Below are 23,412 nucleotides of genomic sequence, written 5' to 3'. Positions count from 1 at the left end.
TTTAAAAATTGTACTCCCTGTAACACTGTTTCTCAAAAGTTGATCGAAAACGGTAAACAAAATTTACCTGCGACTGAAAATGATATTCGCACAGATTTAATTAAAGCCATCACTAAATGAGACTCCTTCTTTGATACAAACAGCGAACAGACTCCGTTGTTCATCAAGAGGTTTATACTAGCAAATGACACTAAGTTTTGATCGGGCGAATGCATTGTATAGCAACTGTCGAATATAATTATAATGTTAGAGATGGCTTCTCAAATTATTTTACTTTTAAAAATGTTAAATGCCAAAATCATCAAAAAGTTAACTAACTTTATGTTGCCTTTGACATGTAACATGTTCAAAAGTAAGGAACATAGCATGTTACCAACGTTTCATGTTGCTACATATCTTTTAACCAGTCTGATACATTTAGAACAATTTGAAACCAATGTTTACTATGACTATGACTCAAAAGCAACTTGATCTCGTCGAAACACCGCATATTGCTTTTATTTGTTTACTACATATATATTTATATTAACAATACTATAAATTGAACACTATATTATATATGAATATATTAAACAAATACATGTTTTGTGACGAAATGAATTTGATAATGCAGTGGAATACCATAGATGTTTAGTTATTGAAGTAAATTTCAAACCAAACGTATACACATTTTCCAGAACGAATTTGAGATGAAAGAAATGGAGAATATCTTACAAGAATTACACGATAAACAAAAAAAGTGCGACACACCCGAACACGCGTTAACAAATTTTATTTTAAACGTGTCTTCATTTATAAACTGGTGTAAGCAGACCAAGGTAAATCAATGTGTCAACAAAATATTTATGTGAGTATTTCTTTAACGAACCTTGTCAATGTCAATCACGTGGACTTCTGAAAAATGCAGCCATCAAAAATGTGCATGTATACATAAAAGATATAGCACCATGTGTGCAGATTTTTCATGATTTAACATTCATGATTCAAATATTATTCTACTGCGGTTGCTTTAACTGTCAGGAGCTGCCTTGTTTTTGCATGGGCAGTTATATCTTTATTTGGTTCATGTTGAACAGTTTTCCATTATAACTTTCGTTATAAGATCGAAAAAACAATTGACTTGGAGACATTAAGAAATTAAGAAATGACTGTTCAAATATTGACATCGCCACATCTATTTTAAACAGCTTTGTTGATTTTAAAACATTTCAAAACCCATCGTCGAAATAAGAGGTAGTTATCTAAGATTGACAATAGCAAAGGAATGAAATCATAAGGTTTGAGTTACAAAGATACTAGTTATAACACGAAACCATCACCAATTGTATGTTAATATAATTGCTAATTCAATAGTTCCGCATAAGTGACAAAAGAAAGGTTTTGATAAGGAGTACAATGCGTTGCATTTTCTAAAAACAAATTTGTCGTCTTCATTTATTATGCATATGATTGAATTGTGTTGTTTCCTTTCAGCTCAAACATCGAAAATTACAAATTCGCTTCATTGATCTCTTTGAGGAATGTTCCAGCTGCGTCGTTCGTCTTTCGTTTATCGCTCCAGGCAGGATTTGCATTAACCTTCAAATTCATTCAACGAGTGTTAAAAAATACCTGCTTAAAAAAGTAGGGTCACCGTTTGTGTTCTGCGATTTATAAGCAAATGAACGCAAACAAAGCTTTTAACCATTTATTTTCGTTTAAACGGTTTTCAGCTACCATGTATTTGAAAACGTAGTACTCTGAATTATTTGACCTTTTTCGTGATAAGAATGCACCCATGAAAATCTTTTTGATTCTTAAGTATCTATTTAAAAAAATTGTGCCATTCGTTCCCTATATTGATTAAACTCTTTCCCATAATATTAAATTTGATAATATAAAAAGAATTATAGAACATGCATCTTAACCCTTTAAAGCAATTTGGTTAATCTCGCCGTATTATGGAATTTCATCATCAACTAGATTATGGCAGCTGCAATGTAACTCAACCCTGAATTATGTTTTACATGTTAATCTTAAGTATGCAATTACAATTAATTAAACAAATAAATAACACATTTTATTACGGTAATAATGATGTCCATAGAAACTCATACAAAATCAAAATGAAACATTATAAGAAGATGCCAAGCCCAAGCTTTATGGTTCAAAGTCAACACAACAACAGCCAGTGTGGTATATTTATGACGTTATTTTTAATGAAGCGTTTGTCATATGACGAATGATCTGTCCTTAAGATATCGATAATAAAGAGCGATAAACACGGAACAGTCAAGCACTACTGCAGATGATTCATGAGTGTTGGGCAAATAAATTTCTATATGTTTATGCCCCCCTTCGAAGAAGATGGTGTATATTGTTTTGCATGTCGGTCCGTCCACTAAATGGTTCCCGGATATTAACTCAAGAACGCTAAGGACTGGGATCAGGAATATTCAAAGGGACATTGGTCATGACCGGCAGATGATCCCTATTAACTTTCAGGTCACCAGGTCAAAGTTCAAGGTTAAAGTGACTCAAAATAGTAAAATGGTTTGCGGATGATAACTCAAGAACGCTAAAGCCTGTGATCAGGAAAGTTCATAAGGACATTGGTCATGACTGACAAATGACCCCTATTGATTTGTAATACTCTTGGTCATAGTTCAAGGTCAAAGATACTTGAAACAGTAAAATGGTTTCCGAATGATAACTCACGAATGCTTAGGGTAAGGATCAGGAAAGTTCATATGGACATTGGTAATTACCGACAGATGACCCCTATTGAGTTTCAGGACTCTAGGTCTAAGTTCATGGTCATGGTGATCTGAAGCAGTAAAATGGTTTCCGGATGATAACTCAAGAACGCTAAAGCCTGGGATCAGGAAAGTTCATAGGGACATTGGTCATGACTGACAGATGGCCATTTTGATTTTCAGGTCACTAGTTGTTATAGAGAAGATGTTAATGAAACAGGCTCCTACTTCATTCATGCTCAGCTGTATTAAATTATGTGTGTAAAATTTGTTTAAAAGGAAATGGAAATGGATCATCAAGTAGTTGTGAATTTGTTCATGGTTGATTATGGGACATCTGTATGGGCTTCTTGTCAACTATAACACCCGTTTAGTTCTATTGCTTATGGTAACTTTAACATATTTGGTAAAAGTATCATATTTATTGAATATGTCTTTAAATTAAATAACTTCCTTCCTAGCTAGTTTCAATGTATGTAAATGTGTTATGTAAATTACTTCAGTTGTCTACCTTCGCTATACATTTTAAATTTAACTTATTAATGTATTTCTCTTCTCAATAAATACATTTAGATTTTACTGTTTGCTGTAAAATTGCTGCTCTAAGCTGTGTGAATAAATTTAATTCTTTAACTTAACACTAAGTTTGTTTTTTAATAAATTAATTTGCCACCCTTATCGATATAATGTCAATTTGCTTTGTTTCTATTATCTCCCTTTGTTTTACAGTTTTCATGTACATTTACAGCGGCAGAAACCCAGGCTGAGCTAGAGAAGGAGGAGACAAAGAGTGTGGAGAACGTAGCTCACAATCGACATCGGAAGAGGGACTACATGGGTATGCTGGAGTACAAGAAGGAGGAGGAGGCACCTGTAGTCAAGGCTCTTATAGTTGGTAAGATATCTGTCGTAGTAAGAGTTATAAAATGGTTAAGTAAAGGCTTATTTTTTGGAGAAAAAAATATAATTTAATATGAAAATCCTTTTAATTTGTATCAAAATTTGTTTAATGAGGTCATTAATGTTTTGCAGATGATAGTTAACTAAGTAAGGACCTTAATACCTACAAACAGGGCTTTGAAACTCTAAAAGGTCCTTTGCAAACGTTAATGACCCCATAACGTTTATATGGAAAACTACAAACAAATGCTTCATGCATTTGAACAAAGTTAAATTTAATATTTTAACTCAAGATAGTGATTGCATTTTAAATACTATTATAACTAGACTGTTTAAGCAAAGCTTTAATTGCAGAAGGGCCAGTATGATATCCACCATTTTTTTTTGTAAATGGATCCCTGTAAAATAATGAAAACTTGTTTCTGAATATATTTTGTCATTACAGACTTGACGCCTAAAGTGGCCACATGTCTCCTGCCAGGCCTACCTGCCTACCTACTGTTCATGTGTGTACGACACACTGACTTCGACAACGATGATGAGAAAGTCAAGTCTTTCCTGACCAGCACGATAAATGAAATCAAGAAGGCCGTCAAGGTAATGCTAACAACAACATGCCAGAAAACAACTCTGCTTTATCCCAGACAGTAACAAACATTCTCTATATGATGTTAACTTTCCAAACTATCCACGGAATCAAACGATCTTCAAGGTAATGTTTTGATCTCACATGCGAAAACACAACTCTGTGATAGGTCAGAGAGTAAAAACTATCTTGGATATATTAATAACAACATTAGATAGATCTGTTGACAGGAATGAAGTAATACAAATCTAACAAGATAACACATTAAAAAAGTGTAACAAAAAGTCAAAAGTCCGAAAAAGTAGAATGCTTACACAGGTAGTTTTTGATGTGCAACAATAACAACATGAATTGATATAAATAAGCATCAGCACATGTTCAGTATATGTCTGATGTATTTATAGAATGCACTAAAACACTATACATTGTCTAAATGATGTTAATCTGTTCCTTCTCAAAAGCAATGTGAAAATGGTTATATGCAACTCACAGTATGTTCAGGTTTTATGCTGCTTTCTGCTTTCCTTAAGGATGAAAATGAAGCCGAAATACTTGAATCTAGTAAGAAAGGTCTTTAATAATCCCCGACCGGTGAAACCGGAGAGGAACTTATGGTTTGCGGTCTGTGTGTCTGTCAGTCTGTCACACTTTTCTGGATCCTGCGATAACTTTAAAAGTTCTTCATATTTTTTCATGAAACTTAAACATGGATAGATGGCAATATGGAGATTATGCACGTCATTTCATTTTGTTCCTACGTCAAAAATTCGGGTTTCTATGGCAACAAATAAACTACAAATAGTGCTGAAAGTGGTGGATCCTGCGTAGGTAGGGGACTTTTATTGCTTGGCCAAAGTATTGTTGTAATTGGATTTTCTAAGAGACTACAAACGCATCCAAATGGGTATCTGAGTTATACATTCTAAACATTTTAAAGCACAGCATCTGTTTAAACATCACTTTGTTATATCCTAGACACACTATGCTGATGTAGAGCGTGTGACCTTTTGGCTGGCCAACACCTGCCGGTTCCTGCACACCCTGAAGCAGTACAGCGGAGAGAAACAGTTCCAGACGAAGAATACCCCGAGACAGAACGAGCACTGCTTGAGAAACTTTGACCTCTCTGAGTACAGACAGGTATTCAGTGACCTAGCAGTGTGGATATATCAGACGTTGATCAAAAACATGGAGGCTACCATACAGCCGTCTATAGGTAAGGTTGGAAATGTAGACTGGCTAGCTCAGTTGGTAGAGCACTAGGCTTCAAATATGAAAATTGCTGGTTCGATTCCTGGCCTGGCCATTTGACTTGTATGTGTATCATTTTACTAGTAATCATACATTATTTTAACATTTTGATTTGATGTTATGCTCACGGCTTACATTCTGTTGAATCTCTCCTCCAGTGCCTGCAGTTCTTGAACACGAGGCCATTGCTGGATTGACAGGCAGCAAACCTAGCGGTCTGAGAAGTAGAAGATCCAGTAGAGCAGAGGATACACCAGAATACTCACTGGACAGTCTCATGAAATCTGTATGTACTTCGCCGATAGTATATATATAATACAAATATATATTGTCTGTATGACATCCATTATATTTTACTTGCCTGACCTGCTTTTGTGATAACATGTTGTATGTCAGTAGTTGTTTGTTGGCCCTTTTTCAAGTTTAACATTTACCCTTTGAAAATTCGACATTTTTGCCTTGTCTTCATGTAAGTTGGTGATGACATGAAATCTCAGCCAAGTTTGGATTTGGGACACTGGGGTCAAAAACTAAGTCACTACAGGTTCAAATGAATGAAACTTCTTGTGAAAACTCTTGTAGTCATATTTGTCCAATCTTCATGACAGTTGCACAGAACATGTATTCTAATGATATCAAGTCTAAGTTCCTAACATGGTTCCCATTCGTTGAAAAATGTGGCTGCGACATGTACTTCAAAAACATGGCACAATGTCTAACAACTTGTTTTGCGCTCTAGTGCCACATTTATGACATTTTTTATTTTAGTGTTGCTATTGATTTGAACATGCACATGTTAACACTATGAAATAATCCACGGCTCAGATCTCTTGTCCATTTCAGATGAACCTGTTCTTGCGGGTGCTGACACAGCAGGACGTGGACCCTGAACTGATCAAGCAGATCTTCAGACAGGTCTACTACTTCCTGGGAGCCAGCGCCCTTAATAACCTCCTGCTGAGGAAGGCCATGTGCAAGTGGTCTAAGGGAATGCAAATCAGGTAATAAAGGACATGATTGTGCAACTGGTCCAAGCGCATGCAAATTACATTATACATAAGACTCCATGTATATGAGCCTCATTCTGAAAAAACTGGACTTAATGCATGTGCTTAAGGTGTTGTTCCAGATAAGCCTGTGCAGTCCAGATAGGCTTATCAGGGGCAATTCTTTGCTTTTATGGTATTTTTCATTTAAAGGAAGTCTCTTGTTAAGAAAAATCCAGTGTAGGCGTAGTCTTGTCTGATTAGCCTGTGCAAACTGTCAAACAGTGTTTCCCTCTATTCCAGATACAACCTGTCTCACATGGAGCAGTGGTTGCGTGACAACAAGCTGCAGGAGTCCGGCGCTGGTGCCAGTTTAGACCCAATCATCCAGGCCTCCCAGCTGCTCCAAGCCCGCAAGACAGACTCAGACGTAGACAGCGTGTGTGATATGTGCTCCAAACTCACAGTACCACAGGTAGGCGTTGAGAACTTTTGATTGATAGCTGATCTTCATTATTGATAATTGAAATCTGATTTTGTAATACTGGGCTTAATGAATGTGCCTAAAGTGTCATCCTATATTAGCCTGTGCAGTCTGCCCAGGCCAATTAGGGACCAATTTCTGCTTTTATGTTATTTTTTGTTTAATGGTGGTCTCTTTTTTTTAAATTCAGCGTTGGAGGAAAATTTGTGCTGTTTAGTCTATAGGGACTGCATAGGCTTATCTGAGATGACACTTTATGCACATGCATTAAGCCCAGTTTTTCCAGGATCTGGCTTAATTGATGGATTACAATTCATGCTGTTGTTTTCTATTGCAGATTGTTAAGATTTTGAACCTCTACACGCCAGTAGACGAGTTTGAAGAACGTGTTCCGATCTCGTTCATTCGCAAGATCCAGCAGAAGTTGAAGGAAAGGGAGAGCACTGATACCTCGCTCCTCATGGACCTCGAGTTTGCGTACTCTGTTACCTTCCCTTTCAACCCTTCCAGTATCGCCCTAGAGACCATTGAGGTGCCAGAACAGCTTAATATAGCAAAACTAGTTGTTAGGTGTTAGCTGCAGCCTGGGAACACTCCTTGGGCAACTTATTCTTATATTATTTTATATTCTGCCAAACGTCACAACAAACGTCACAACATTGTAAAGTTTCTACAAATGTTATGTACCAAGGGGTATGCATTGATATGTTGTATGGTGTATTTTTATGCCCCCCTTCGAAGACGAGGGGGTATATTGCTTTGCACATGTCGGTCGGTCTGTCGGTCCGTCCACAAGGTGGTTTCCGGATGAGAACTCAAGAATGCTTGGGCCTAGGATCATGTAACTTAATAGGAACATTGATCATGATTCGCAAATAACCCCTATTGATTTTGTGGTCACAAGGTCAAAGGTCAAGGTCACTGTGACTCGAAATGGTAAAATGGTTTTGGGATGGTAACTAAAGAACGCATACGCGGCCAACAGGGCGAACTCTGAACAATATAACTGAAGCAACTGATCTGTAATCCTAAATCTATAATTATCAGTCCAATGAAACATCATCATTTGCGTAAAATAAAGTGGATCATTAAAAATATTATCAGAATATGAGATTTTTGTGTATATTTTGTATATTAAATATTGTGTTAATGTTTAATTTTGTTGATTAATATAAATATAAGCAGGATAGGGGAGGTAAAACACTATTATATCTTTCTTATATACAGGGGAAACAAATGCAATAAGTTTAATTTCATGTTTAATAAATAGAGGATATTTGTTCATGTCAGTGTGAGATCATTTGTTATTTTTTTCATTGTCCCTTGATATATTGCTTTTATATTTTGCATACTTGTTTACCATCATCACCCCAACCTATAAACAAGAGCAGACAACTCTATCAAGCATTTTGTCATAATTATTGCCCCTTTTATACTTAGAATATGCATATCTTTGATAAATCTATGTTAAAGTTTGTGTACTACCCCAAATATTTCCTATATCCTTTGACATATTGCTTTTATATGTTGCATACTTGTTTACCAACATGACGCCGACCTATAAACAAGAGCAGATCACTGTATCAAGCATTTTGAAATAATTATGGCCTCTTTTACACTCAGATAATTGAACATTTTGCTTAAATTGCCATAACTTCTTTATTTATGATCACATTTTATTATAACTTTGACAAAACAACACTTACCTGAATACCACAATGGATTCTACACAAACAATACCCCACACCCCTACCAGAATCCCTTCCCCCCCCCAAACCTCACCCCCTCCCCAATTTTTTTAAACATCATCGAATAAATTACCACACCATACATTATACCCCGCTCTCACCCACCCCCCACCCCCACCCCCATTCTTTTTAAACAGCTTATAAATTACCACACCCCACATTATACCAACCGCGCACCCCCCACCCCCCCATTTTTTTAAACATCTAATAAATTACCCCACCCCACATTATACCCCCCCAATTTTTTTAAACATCATCTAATAAATCACCACACCATACATTATACCCCTCTCTCACCCCCACCCCCCAACCCCCACCCCCCATTTTTTTTAAACATCCTATAAATTACCACACCCCACATTATACCCCCCTCTCACCTCCCTACCCCCCCCCCCCCCCCCCCAAATTTTATTATTATTTTTTCCTTTTTTTACTTTTGAAAGATCGTCAAATTAATTATTGAATATGAACAATTTCCCCATGATGGCTTACGTTATACTGTCTAGCACTCGAATAGTCGAGCGCGCTGTCCTCTGACAGCTCTTGTTAGGTCACTAGGTCAAAGGTCAAGGTCACAGTGACTCGAAATAGTACAATGGTTTCAGGATGATAACTTACATTAGGTCAAAGGTCAAGGTCACAGTAACAAAAAACGTATTCACACAATGGCTGCCACTACAACTGACAGCCCATATGGGGGGCATGCATGTTTTACAAAAAGCCCTTGTTATGTTTAGAGATTCTTCTACATTTTGTAATAGATGTACACAACTTACACGTTTCTACATATTATTCACTATTATTCACTTGTTAAGATCAGTTTAATATTTCAGTTATTTATTTATAAGTCTATTATTTGATACCTGCATAAGTTATACAACACAATATTCATGTGTGCAGTGAATGTACTGCAGCATTTTAGAAGAAATCAAAACCATATCAGATTTGTACTTGTTGTTTTGCAAAAAGCAGGCATAGTGTTTTATAATAAATATTTGTTTCGTTATTTATTTTTGTTAGTGATTTTGTATTCAACACCAATTGTACAATATGTATTTGTTTAGGTTTAAAATTTCATATTGTTAATGACTTTCTGGTGTATATATTGTAGTATAGTAAAACTCCAGTGTATGGTTTCCCCGTGAGAAATAATCTGTGTTTTCAAGCTACACGTATATTGTTCAAAGTAAAAATATTATTTGTGACGTTATGTAACTGAATTTGCATGATGATGTAACACAAAAATCATCCCAGTTTAAAACAGTATTGAATCACATGGGGCATGCTGAGAATATAATATTTATTTAATACTGATTGTAATTTGAATTATATTTAAGTATCGTCTAATATAGAGGTTAAAGCATTTCCATACGTGACCAGACGGAGAACACCCCGAGACAGAACGAGCACTGCTTGAGAAACTTTGATCTCTCTTTGAACAGAGAGGTATTAAGTGACCTTTCTGTGTGGATATATCAGACGTTGATCAAAAACATGGAAGCAACTATACAGCCGTCTATAGGTAAGGTTGGAAATGTAGACTTGCTAGCTCAGTTTTCAAAACGCTTGCCTTTAAATCTATGAATTTCTGGTTCGATTCCTGGTCTGGCCATTTGACTTGTATGTGTATCATTTTACTTTTAATCATATATTATTTTGACATTTTAATCTGATGTTATACTCACTGCTCAGTGCTCATATTCTGTTGGATTTCCCCTCCAGTGCCTGCAGTTCTGGAACACGAGGCCATCGCTGGATTGACGGGGAGAAGACTGAGAGGTAGACGTTTTAGTAGAGCACAGGATACGCCCGAATACTCACTGGACAGTCTCATGAAATATGTATGTACTTAGTGGATATTGTATTGAATGCAAACATATATGACCAAAGCTGGGAAAATCATTCTTGTGTTAAAAAAAACACATTTTGACTTTTTGGCAATTTTAGATTCTCTAAACATTGTAGTTCACAAAAATGATATAAATTATTTTCATTATCACATTCAAATCTAATTTTATGACCTTCCAAAGTGACCAACCCTACATTTTACCGTCACGAAAAGTTATCATACATAATTATAATGCAATACAATGACAAAAGCATTATGGGCATTTAAAATGTACCATTTGTGTTGCTATGGTAACCGATCTACATGTTAATAATCACCAGAGCACACAATCACGCCTTTTATAAATATATGAATTGTATTATCAATGAAGTGTTTGTTTAAAGGCAAACACAATATTAATTGCACTGTTTTTGTAACTAGTTAAACAATAACAATCAATATTTTTTGTGTTCCATGAACAATTTCCTTTTTAATTCAGTAACATATGTATTCAAGTATAATGTAACCTCAAACACAACAGAATGGAAAAAACAGCATTGAAGTGTTGGTTGAAAGTACACTTGGAGACTAAATGTTTCAGTAAATGTGATATTGTAAAATAGACCAAATAAACAATACTTTATACATGCCAATTGTTTGTTTTTGTTACTATGGAAACAATGAAACAAACAAACAAAAGTATAGGATTTTCATGGTAAAACATAAATAAATACAATATTCACATTGATTTTTTCCCAGCTTTTCGTAAAAGCAGCCTGTGTCCACAAGGTGAAAACAATTGCAAAGTAACATTGAAAAATTGATTTTTGTTTTGTAAACATAAGATTGAAAAAGCTTGAAAACAAGCTTGTGCAATTAGAACAAAACTATTGTATTGAACACTTCAAAACCTGTATCAACTGACAGATTTAGCACTCATATACATGTACATGTATTAGCTTTCCTCACAATAGAGGATTTTTGCACTGTTTGGGGGAAAATGTATCACCCAATACCTTGGCCAAAATAAACACTGATACATGATGTATGTTATTGTTGTGGCATGATCAGAAAAGATCAAATGAGCCTCTTAATGCATCTTCTGTTTTTTGGGGGCAAAGTCTGTTATTTGTCGATTTATACCAGTAGCGGGTTTCGGACATGTAAAGTGTTTGGCTTCATCTGTGCGACAGAATTCACGAATGTGTTCAAATGGTACCACTGACGGTCCAGATCAAGCCCTTTCGCAAACATTCATTTGGCAGGTTGTGACAGCTCACATTAACATTCACTTTCGAGACCTTCCTGAGATTGATTCTGACTATTGGTGAGTCACTAAATTCCCTGCACTCCACAACACCCGGATGATCCGCTGACACATGGAATTGGTGAAATATGGTGTTATTCTTTATGGGTTGAAACAATGTCGAAAGATAATCCTTCCAATCGTAGAACACCACAGGATTGGAAGTGTCCCCCACAAGCTGGGGAATGTTGTGGCCCGTCCTTGACGATAATCCCACTGCGACATCAGACAAAGTTTCTGCATTGAAGTTTCTGTATCAAGATAACCATTTTATAACGAAACAAATGCAAAATATAGTTTCTCTATTATCAAATTATTATGTTCATTATATTTTGTTACTTGGCAGAACTATACAACTGAATAGATTTATGGAAATGCAATCAAGGTTTATCAAGAAGGATCATGCAGGTAACATACACCATACTGTGATAAGGAATTTACCTCCACTTAGACTTCCAGATGCCAAAGTGCCAATCTGGTGTAAACTTCGTATGTCCTACCTACATAAAAATAAGTGTGATGGTTCTGTGTAAACCTGAAATGTTTAAAAATCAGTTTTAAAAAAGATCAGGCTACACTTTAGAATATGTATGTTTGTAGTAATTGACTGACTATAAAAATGTTTTGACCCATTTCTAATTAATGAGATTTTTCCTTTTGGGATTGATATCAGAGTAAAAAAGCAAATTTTAACATTTTCACTACGTATCAACACGCTTCACATTTTTGTAATTGGATTTCTGCAAAGAAATATTTTTAACAACGGGTTTAGCTAAATTAATTTCTCAACACTGAAGAAAAGCAATAAAAAAGCAATCAGAAACACAATAACTAAGTGCTTGTTATAACTTACCAGAACTCTCCACAGAAGGTACCAGATGACTATGTAGTTTTTATTTTGGCCGCAACAGTTGTCACACTGAAAATGAGCATGCTGTTCGTCTAGACCGTATGTTTTAAGGTAGTGGTGAACCTGGCTGACCACAGCATTTGCACCTTTACCATGTGACTGGCCTTCGTCTGCATGGTAAAAACCCTGCTTTGCTGTGAAACAGAAGACTAATAAATAAACCGTAATAACTTACAGGAGATACCCAAATAGTTCCTTTTTTCCAATTAATTAATAGGTTGTTTGAAACATTTAGATAATGCATGGTTACTGTCTTATGATTAAAGATTGATATTAAACGAGAATGATATCCTCCACACGATAACTCAGACACGCACGCACACATACAACAATAAAAAGTAAATAATGAGTAGTTGATTAAATTTTCATCATCTTCTAACACATCAAACAAATCTTGAGTAGCTGGTTGAGAAGTTTCAAAATAAAGTTATTTATATTAGATAAATCATTTAAAATCGAAATGTCCTGGTTTTGTGAAATTTCATATGGAATAGTGCTGGTGTTACTTAATTGAGATATGCCATTTAAAGGTCAAATTTAAATATGCCACCATTTACGTAGACAATACAGTTGCTAGCGTACAATTTACTTCCGGGTCAAACTTGCGAGTCGCGAAAATTAATTACAAAGCCAGAAGACAAATATCTCTTTCACTTACCTATTTTATTATTGTGATAATATTATTGCCGAACCTTCTTCGATCGAAAACATCCATCAGTACACGATGTCACTTTGATTTACAGTGTTAAATAGCCATTAACAATCTACACTACAAGACAGGTGGCGCTACCTGTGAACTGCTCAAACGAAACTGTGTCATTCAATGGTAATAATTTGAAATAAAAATTGATTACAAACCACCAATTGTACCAGTGCTTAAAGGACAAAGTCATGTTTTTTTGTTGAAATTTTTAAAAACATTACAAAAATTATGAGCCGAGAATTTGTATAAAAAAGACGAAATATCCAGCGCATTTTCGTACCAGATTTTAAACGCGCGATTTCCTGACATTAACGTCAGCGTACACAAGACTGATTTTCGCTGACGACGTCACATATATTGTCTACATCAAATCAATTATTTTGAACTCCCCTGATCTGAGAAACAACTGGTCATGATGAGCTTTTGTGATAAGCTTTTGTTTGTGGTTTGTTTTTGCGTTTTCTCTTGTGTGTTGTCTGCTCTGACCTTGTGAAAACTAAAGAGGTCACATTTATTGCCTTGTCTTCATGAAACATAGTATAGACATTTGTCCCAATAACATCTCAGTAAAATTCGAAACTGGGCCAAATGTGGTAAAAAATAAGGTATATTAAAAAAATGCTTGTTAAAAGCATATTTCTTCCCATCTTCATGATTTCAGACATTTGGATATTTGCTATTTACTTGTGTATGCACAGGTGAAAATACGGAAAATTCCACAGCCGAGATCTCATGTCGATTCCAGATGTACCTCTTCTTTCGTTTTTTCACCTAGTATTATCTCTTGTCCATTGCAGATGAACCTGGTCTTAGGGGTGCTCACGCAGCATGCAGTGGACCATGAAGTGATCAAGCAGATCTTCAGACAGGTCTACTACTTCCTGGGAGCCAGCGCCCTTACCAACCTCCTTCTGAGGAAGGACATGTGCAACTCGTCCAAGGGAATGCAAATCCGGTAATAAAGAACATGTGTAACTGGTTTAAGGACATGCAATCAGGTAATGAAGGACATGTATAACTGGTTCAAGGACATGCAATTTAGGTAATAAAGGACATGTGTAACTGGTTCAAGGACAAGCAAATCAGGTAATGAAGGACATGTGTAACTGGTTCAAGGACATGCAAATCAGGTAATGAAGAACATGTGTAACTGGTTCAAGGACATGCAAATCAGGTAATAAAGGACATGTGTAACTGGTTCAAGAACATGCAAATCAGGTAATAAAGAACTTGTGTAACTGGCTCATGGACATGCAAATTAGGTAATAGGTAATAAAGGACTTGTGTAACTGGTTAAAGGACATGCAAATCAGGTAATAAAGGGCATGTGTAACTGGTTCAAGGACATGCAAATCAGGTAATAAAAAACATGTGCAACTGGTCCAAGGGCATGCAAATGAGGTAATAAAGGACATGTGTAACTGGTTCAAGGACATGCAAATCAGGTAAAAAAGGACTTGTGTAACTGGTTCAAGGACATGCACATCTGGTAATGAAGGACATGTGCAACTGGTTCAAGGACATGCAAATCAGGTAATAAAGGACATGTGTAAATGGTTCAAGGACATGCAAAATAGGTAACGAAGGACATGTGTAAGTGGTTCAAGGACATGCAAATCAGATAATGAAGAACATGTGTAACTTGTTCAAGGACATGCAAATCAGGTAATAAAGGACATGTGTAATTGGTTCAAGGACATGCAAATCAGGTAATAAAGGACTTGTGTAACTGGCTCATGGACATGCAAATCAGGTAATAAAGGACTTGTGTAACTGGTTCAAGGACATGCAAAATAGGTAATAAAGGACATGTGTAACTGGTTCAAGGACATGCAAATCAGGTAATACATGACATGCACATTTGGTACCATGGCATGCAAATGAGGTAATAAAGGACATGTGTAACTGGTTCAAGGACATGCAAATCAGGTAAAAAAAGACTTGTGTAACTGGTTCAAGGACATGCAAATCAGGTAATGAAGGACATGTGCAACTGGTTCAAGGACATGCAAATCAGGTTATAAAGGACATGTGTAACTGGTTCAAGGACATGCAAATCAGGTAATAAAGGACTTGTGTAACTGGTTCAAGGACGTGCAAATCAGGTAATAAAGGACTTGTGTAACTGGTTCAAGGACATGCAAATCAGGTAATAAAGGACTTGTGTAACTGGTTCAAGGACATGCAAATCAGGTAATAAAGGACTTGTGTAACTGGTTCAAGGACATGCAAATCAGGTAATAAAGGACTTGTGTAACCGGTTCAATGCCGTGCAAATCAGGTAATAAAGGACATGTGCAACTCGTCCAATGGCATGCAAATGAGGTAATACAATTAACTCGATATATATGAGACATGTGCAAGTGGTCTTAGTAGTATGCAAATCAGGTAATAAACTGAACTCCATGTGTATAAGCCTTGTTCTGGGAAAACTGGACTCAATGCACGTAGGGTAATTGTTGTCCCAGATAAGCCTGTGCAGTTCAAATATGCTAATCAGGGCAATTCTTCGCTCTTATTGTATGTTTTGTTTCAAACAACTCTCTTGTAAACGAAAATCCAGTCAAACCATGAATTGTTGTCTCTGATAAGCCTGTGCAAACTGTCTAACATTGTTTCCCTCTATTCCAGATACAACCTGTCCCACATGGAGCAGTGGTTGCGTGACAACAAGCTGCAGGAGTCCGGTGCTGGTTCCAGTTTAGAGCCGATCATCCACGCCTCCCAGCTGCTGCATGCCCGTTAGACGGACGCAGACGTAGACAATGTGTGTGAAATGTGCTCCAAACTCACAGTAACACAGGTGGGGCTTTATCATTTAGATTGATAATTGATTGTCATTATGTATGTATGAATGTAATTTCGTGATTATTGCTATGTGTTATGGTTATCATGTGATGGTCATGTGTTCTTGTTTACATGTGATGTTTAAATAACTGACGCTGGAATGAGTTTTCATTATAGTTGTGTATATAAGGGTTGTCATTAATGGTTGCTGTGCTTATATTAGGGTTGTTATTAAGGATGCTGAGGTAATATTTGCAATTATTTTGATTTTCATGAATAATCGACAGAGGACCATGCACGCTGTTGTTGTTTTTTCCAGATTGTTAAGAGTCTGAAACTCTACACGCCCGTGGATGTGTTTGAGGAACCTGTTCCAATCTCGTACATCCGAAAGATCGAGCAGAAGTTAAAGGAAAGGGAGAGCACTGATAACTCGCTCCTCATGGACCTCAAATACTCATACTCAGTTACCTTCCCTTTCAACGCTTCTAGTATCGCTCTGGAGACCATTAAAGTGCCACAACAGCTTAATATAGCAAAACTGGTTGTTAGGTGTTAGCTGTAGCCTGGGTACACTCCTTGGGCAACTTTTTATTGTATTAAATGTATATTATATTCTGCCAAACGTCACAACATTTTTAAGTTTCTACAAATGTAACGTACTAATGGATATGGTGTTCGGTGTATTTTTATGTTTAGAGATTCTTCTACCTGTTTTACTAAATGTTATCATCTTACGTTTTTCTACATATAATACACTTGTTTCACTGTTTAAGTTCAGTTAAATATATCAGGTATTTATTTATCAGTTTATTATTTGATAGCTGCATAAGTTATACAACACAATATTCATGTGTGCAGTGAATGTACTGCAGCATTTTAGAAGAAATCAAAACCATATCTGATTTGTTTATAAGCAAATGTTTTGTCATAGCCAGCTCGTCGTGTCCGTCGTCGTGTCCGTCGTCGTCCGCGTCGTGCTAAAACATTTTGTTGAGGTTTTGAACATTGGCTCTAATATCAAAGTTCCTCAATCTACAACTTTGAAACTTCATATGTAGCTGCACCTTGATGAGTTCTACATTCCACATCCATTTTTGGGTCACTAGGTTAAATGGCAAGGTCACTGTTACCTCTAAAAAGAATTATGACAAGCTTTCATTTATTCAAACTGCACCTGCTGCCGAGCTAGGAACCCGTTATGCGGTGCTCTTGTTTGCAAAAAGCAGGCTTAGTGTTTGTATGCCCCGAAGTAAGGCATAGAAGGAGGACATATAGTGATCGGACTGTCGGTCTGTATGTCCGTTTGTCTGTCCGTCACACTTTGCGTTTAGGTTTTGAAAAATGCTTATTACTTCTATGTCACTTCAGAAAGCAACTTGATATTAAGCATGCATGTGTATCTCATGAAACTGCACATTTTGAGTGGTGAAAGGTCAAGGTCATCCTCCAAGGTCAAAGGTCAAGAAAACAAATCCAAGGGAAGTATTTAGCTTCAAAGGGAGATAATTATCTGTACCTGCCAAATGATATTTTTGTTTTATTAATCAAAGCGGAGAAGTATTGTGTGGGGGCATTGTGTTTCTGACAAACACATCTCTTGTTTGTAATAACATTTGTTAATGTAATCTATTTTTGTTAGTAATTTTGTATTCAACACCAAATGAACAATGTGTATTTGTTTAGGTTTAAAATTCCATATTGTTTATGACTTTCCAGTGGGTGTTTATATTTTAGTATAGTAAAACTCAAGTGTATGGTTTCCCCATGATACATAATATGTATGTTCAAGGTACACATATGTTGTTCAAAGTGAAGATATTATTTGTGACGCTATCTAACTGAACTTTCATGATTCATGAGACATGCTGAACATATCCTATATTTATTTAATACTGATTATAATTAAAATTATATTACATTATCGTCTTATATAGAGTCTAAAGCATTTCCATACATGACCTGGCCATATATGGTCAATGATTGCCTACTAGTCAAGCATGTCATTATGTGTTGAATATATGGCAGTGTGGCATGTCCTATAGCAAGCATCTATTCCAAAATATTTAATTAATTTAAATACATGTAGTACATTCTGTGATGAAATATCTTATTGCTCACCAAGCCGCATGTGAGAATCATGACATACATTTACTTATGAATGGTTTGTTCCCATCATCTATTAGTACATTTTCTAGCAAGTGTATCACTTAGAAAGGTTGATATTTTATGTCACATTTCGATTATCAATCATTCCAGATGTATTGAAATACAAATCTGAAATATATTGTTAAACTGGGTAAAATGTGATGGTCTAGAAGTAAAATGTAATATAAAGTTACACGGAACGGAATAAAATCTGATCTGTGAACATGCTCTACAATATTAACGTTTTTATACTTTGATATGCATTTAGTATTGTGTAGATAATAATGATTTGTTGTGCACCGTGTTTTAGAATGTTATGTATGTTGCTATTCTGCAGCATTTGATATATGTATAGGAAATGACAATGTGAACTATTGGATGGTGTTACCAACATATGATGTATAACATGCATTGACACCTGTTTTAAAACGTTCCTTATGTTATAAAGCCATTATGATAATTCCTATCTTAAACTTATTTTTGATAATATGTTGAATGTTTTCAGTGACTAACTTTTTATTCACTGACACATTTGGTATAGTTATGTTTTCCTAATGGCATTAAAAACGTATAATGGCATGAGATATGTGAACACTTTTTTTTAATTTATCAGCAATTTTTGTAGAAAGTTTCTTGTTTCAACAGAGTGATCATGGCTCTTACACTTGTGAACACTTTATACCATGTTTTTTATAACTTCAGAATAATTATTAAAATTCCTAAAAATTAAATGCAATGATAACTTGTGTTAGTTCCTATATACACAGTATTAATTTAGTTTGCTGTGATTGGTGGACCGTTGTCTCAGGTTGCGTTTGTAAGATATTTGAAAGGTAAAAGCGACATTTGTCCTGGTTCCTTCTTTTTTTGAAGATATCAACATGTTTTGTTTTGGTTCCCAGCATGTTTGTGATGTTTCATCATGTGTTTCATTTTAAGCTCACCTGTGTGCAAAGTTCACATGGTAAGCTCTTTGAACAACGTTGTGCACATCCTGTGTTATATGTTAACTGTTCATCCTAAACGTTTCGGCAGATTTTCACGAAATTTTACACAAATGATTTTTCAAAGCTGTTCAAATCGTTCAAGTCAATTGCATATGTAGGTCACTTAAACTTAAAATGTAATTATTTTTATTCTGAAATGCATAGGTTAGGAGTCATATATTTTGTGTGAAAAAACTTTACAGAATAGCCTTCTAATGCGTTTGTTCAAATCATGCCATAGGGATTAAAACTGACCAGGCCCCAGGGTTTACATGATTTATATAGTTTTCTATTGTGAACAGCTTAAACAGCTCAGACACCATAATGCACAGAGGTTTTCTATTTGAGATACAACATCGTATGGTAGTCTGTCTCAAATATCGTGCAAATCATGCCCCTGGAGTCAAAAGCGTCACGCCACGGGGTTCACATTATTGTTAGTCTTTTATTGTGGCATTAGATTGAAAGTTTTATCTTGAAGAACAATTTCAAGAGGTGTACTATTGACCACGAAACATGATATAGTTGTCCTTTACAAAGAGTGCTCAAACCATGTCCCTGGGTTTGAAACTGACAATGCCCCATTACACAGGTGGGCGATCTACGGACATTTTAGCCCTGTTGTTTAATTGATTTTCAAGTTAAATTTCCTATACAAATGTGATACAATGTATGTTAATTAAAGCAATCAAAGCCCATCTATTGTTATTGTATAAAAGTTTGTTAAAACGTTTTGTTGCTTTTGATTATAGCAAGAAATCCATTGAGTGCCTGAATGTTCCTGTTTACAAAACAATATTATTATCACTAGCTTGAGGCTATGCATACTTATGTTATGGTTATAAGTGCAGCCGTTCCATCGTTAAGGAATAATTGTATCCCGTAGTGCCTTTTGCAACTCTACTCCACCATCCTTTGACACGGTATATGCATATATTTGTATAACACACACGAATAACGTTATTTGGATATATGTTAAATTTTACCGTGTTTTGTCTCTTTTCAATATATATCATATGTTATGGTTTTGCAATTACTATAGCATTTGTTACGTGTTTAGAGTTAATGGCAATAGTTATACAAATGCGCAATGTTGCGTTTTTGTTAAATAGTATTGTACATGTATTGTACATTACGCCACATGCAAAGCCAAGTTTTTATGTATTTTTTTTTGCTGGATTTTGTTTGAAACAGAATTAAAATTCGAATGCTTACACATAGTTTGTTATTTGTGCGCTTAAAAATCCTTTTAAATTACATTATAAACATAAAAACTATTATAGCGACAAAAAGAAGAATCTGGAATTTGGAAATGAACTGCTGTAGTGTACTCTATCTATCTCAATTTATACTTCGTAAAAACATTTCGGTAGATGGCGCACGCAATCATTCGTTCTTCTGCGCATGCGCTTTACAGTGTTACATATAAATATAATGAGGGCTATTTTTTTTGTTTAGCGCATTATTATATATTTTCCCATCCGTGTAATCACTAGATTATGCTGCTTTATGAAAGTGCTGTATTTACGTAACTGCATGTCATTTTTGGCTCACCTGAGCACACCGTGCTCCAGATGAGCTTTTGTGATCGTAGTTTGTCCGCCGTACGTCGTTAACATTGTGTTTGTTAAAACTCTAGAAGCCGCATTAATTTTGAACTTCATGAAACTTGGTCATGAGATTTGTTTCAATGGTATCTTTGCCGAGTTTGAAACTGGGTCACTTGAGGTAATACAAATTAAAATGTCACCAGGTCAAATTGAAGGAAAATCTTAAACTTTGTGTAATCATATATATATATATATATATATAGTCCAATCTTCATGAAACGTCGTCAGAATATTTGTTTTAATGATATGTAAGAGTTCGAAACTGGTTTCGAATCGCTTTAAAGCGTGGTCTCTAATGAGCGGAGCATTTTTCCTTATATTGCTAAAGTGAAAGTTGGTTAACACTCTCACATTTTTAGTCAGTCCATTATTCATGGGATTTTGTCGAAACATTTATTTTAGCTCAAAAATAGCCCCGGCAATTTTCATGTCACTAGATCAAAGGTCAAGGTCAAAGTGACTTGAAGCAGTAAAATGGTTTCTAACGTATTCACACAATGGCTGCCACTACAACTGAACGCCCATATGGGGGCATGCGTGGTTTACAAACAGCCTTTGTTCTTGTGATATTTGAGCCGAATCTCAAATAGTTCCGATCATTTGAAATGTAGGGCCGCCATGTAGCGGGGCAGTTTGCCTTATATGGCTATAGCGAAACCTTATTAACACTACATAAGTCACATGTGTTGTCCAAACTTCATGAAAAATGGTAAGAACATATATGTCTCAAGCAAATCTTGACTGAGTTCGAAACTTTATTTTTTAAAATTATGAATAATTATATTAATATAAATAATAATGTTATGATAATTATTAATTATAATAATTAATTATGATAAAATTAGGTCACTAGATAAAATTAAAGAAAAAAGCTTGCTAACATATAGACGACACATTTCAAGTCAAATCTTCGTGAAACGTTGTATTATTCTGAACTCGATCTTCTCAGAATAGTTTACTTCATCCATGTCTAAGTTGAGCGCCGTCTTGTTTTATTGACATTGCGGCTGATGATAAGTATTTGGTTTGATTTGTTTCATTTTTATAAAAATATATGTTTTAAAGTTTTTTTTCTGAAAGTAAAACAGTTCAGTTATCATTATATCTTGAATTCATAAATATCGAAATAGAAGTCAGACGTTGCATATTTCGGACTTTGCTTTGCAAGTTAGTTCTGGATATAATATACTGATTTACCTTTTTCGCATACAGTTGTGCAGCTGTTGTCCATATAATGATGATCTGTTTTACGTCTGGAATATTTCCCCTCTATGATTATAAATCATAAACTCCTCAAAGTTCACGGACTCTAGATGAGATCAATATACACTCCGTGTCAAGCCTGAGCATTATCAAGGTTCTGTAAAGATTAGCAGAATATGTACAGCTGAGCAACAATACTCTCAGACTGATGTCTGATTAGCCCAGTGGTTGGTTCACCTGATTCTCTCATAGGTGATCCCGGTTGACCACACCACAATTGAATGTATGTCAGTACACAAACAAATAGCTTGTAATTGTAATTGATTAATGTGAATGTTTTATTTCATTTGTTTGCAACAAATTGGAACCTTTTTTGAGCAGTGTAAGCCTTGTGTTTAATTGCCACTTTGTTCATCACAAATATGAAATACGTATCTCGTGGTACGTATTTCATTTAAAGTCTGTATTTTAATGACGACAAGTCGGACGTGCAGTTTAATATTTTTTGAAGCATCGAAAGAATCCAAAACTATTTCGGATTGTGTGTTTGGCATGCATGATTTAAATGCCCATAGCCTAGGAATAAAATAACTCACTGCGACAGGATTACGGTTTTGTTATGGTAAGCATTTGATACAAATATAATTAGAAAATAGTGTGGTTTTAAATAAATTTTGTGAAAGGGAAGGAAAAAACAGAAAATAAAAGTGCGTATTGTTTTAACTTTATTAGTTTAAGCATTGGATTAAAGTTAAAATTTAGGTTAGCGTGTCGATTATACTATATTAAGTTTTTTTATGATTTCTTTGCTCTTGCATGGTATGAAATGCAGATCTCGTGTGACTTTATTTGATTAAAACTCTGGATTTTAATGAGGACAAGTCGAACATGTTATTTTATTTAACAGTAAAATATTTTTAAAGCATCAAAAGAATCCAAAAGTATTTCGGATTATGTGTTTGTCATCCATGCATAATTTAAACTTCCATAGGAATAAAATAACTCGCTGCAACATGAATACGGTTTCCTAAATCATGTTTTGGGTTACAATGGTTAGCATTTGATATCAATGTTATTAAAAAATAATGTGGTTTTTAATAGCTTTTGAGAGAGGGCAGGAAAAACAGAAAATGGAAGTTCATATCGTTGTAAATTTATTGTTTTAAGCGTTGGATTAAAGTTACAATTGAGGTAAGCGTGTCGTTAATAGTAAATTTAGTTTTTTATCAAATCTGCGCTCT

The 23,412-nt window shown here is 35.3% G+C and overlaps 2 protein-coding genes across 8 annotated transcripts in view; both read left to right on the top strand.

Annotated features, from left to right (window-relative positions):
- The first annotated feature begins 679 nt into the window (after nucleotides 1-679).
- Nucleotides 680-23,412, top strand: part of LOC127869471 (unconventional myosin-Va-like) — a 77,269-nt gene continuing 54,536 nt past the window's right edge. The window contains exons 1-9 of one of the 2 annotated variants that reach the window (XR_008044579.1): nucleotides 680-818; nucleotides 1,474-1,623; nucleotides 3,484-3,630; nucleotides 4,081-4,232; nucleotides 5,197-5,437; nucleotides 5,631-5,758; nucleotides 6,316-6,473; nucleotides 6,762-6,933; nucleotides 7,280-8,137. Coding sequence is in view for 1 of the 2 variants with exons in the window: in XM_052412082.1 (XP_052268042.1) it covers nucleotides 3,570-3,630; nucleotides 4,081-4,232; nucleotides 5,197-5,437; nucleotides 5,631-5,758; nucleotides 6,316-6,473; nucleotides 6,762-6,933; nucleotides 7,280-7,519 (1,152 nt within the window). In the remaining variant the exon portion in view is untranslated. Of the gene's footprint in view, nucleotides 819-1,473; nucleotides 1,624-3,483; nucleotides 3,631-4,080; nucleotides 4,233-5,196; nucleotides 5,438-5,630; nucleotides 5,759-6,315; nucleotides 6,474-6,761; nucleotides 6,934-7,279; nucleotides 8,720-23,412 lie in introns of those variants that run through there. The other variant, XM_052412082.1, reaches the window with a different exon arrangement.
- The window catches only part of LOC127869484 (unconventional myosin-Va-like), an 81,588-nt gene continuing 67,275 nt past the window's right edge, over nucleotides 9,100-23,412 (top strand). For 2 of the 6 annotated variants that reach the window (XM_052412111.1, XM_052412108.1), the window contains exons 1-4: nucleotides 9,100-10,212; nucleotides 10,413-10,531; nucleotides 14,235-14,392; nucleotides 16,069-16,240. In XM_052412111.1, the coding sequence (XP_052268071.1) occupies nucleotides 10,185-10,212; nucleotides 10,413-10,531; nucleotides 14,235-14,392; nucleotides 16,069-16,183 (420 nt within the window). In that variant the 5' untranslated portion in view covers nucleotides 9,100-10,184 and the 3' untranslated portion in view covers nucleotides 16,184-16,240. Of the gene's footprint in view, nucleotides 10,213-10,412; nucleotides 10,532-14,234; nucleotides 14,393-16,068; nucleotides 16,241-16,543; nucleotides 20,573-23,412 lie in introns of those variants that run through there. The other 4 variants (XM_052412109.1, XM_052412110.1, XM_052412107.1 and 1 more) reach the window with 4 other exon arrangements.

Source organism: Dreissena polymorpha, chromosome 2 (genome assembly GCF_020536995.1).
Source record: "Dreissena polymorpha isolate Duluth1 chromosome 2, UMN_Dpol_1.0, whole genome shotgun sequence".
Taxonomy (NCBI): domain Eukaryota; kingdom Metazoa; phylum Mollusca; class Bivalvia; order Myida; family Dreissenidae; genus Dreissena; species Dreissena polymorpha.
Note: the sequence above shows the minus strand (reverse complement) of the source record. Positions and strands in the feature narration are given on the sequence as shown.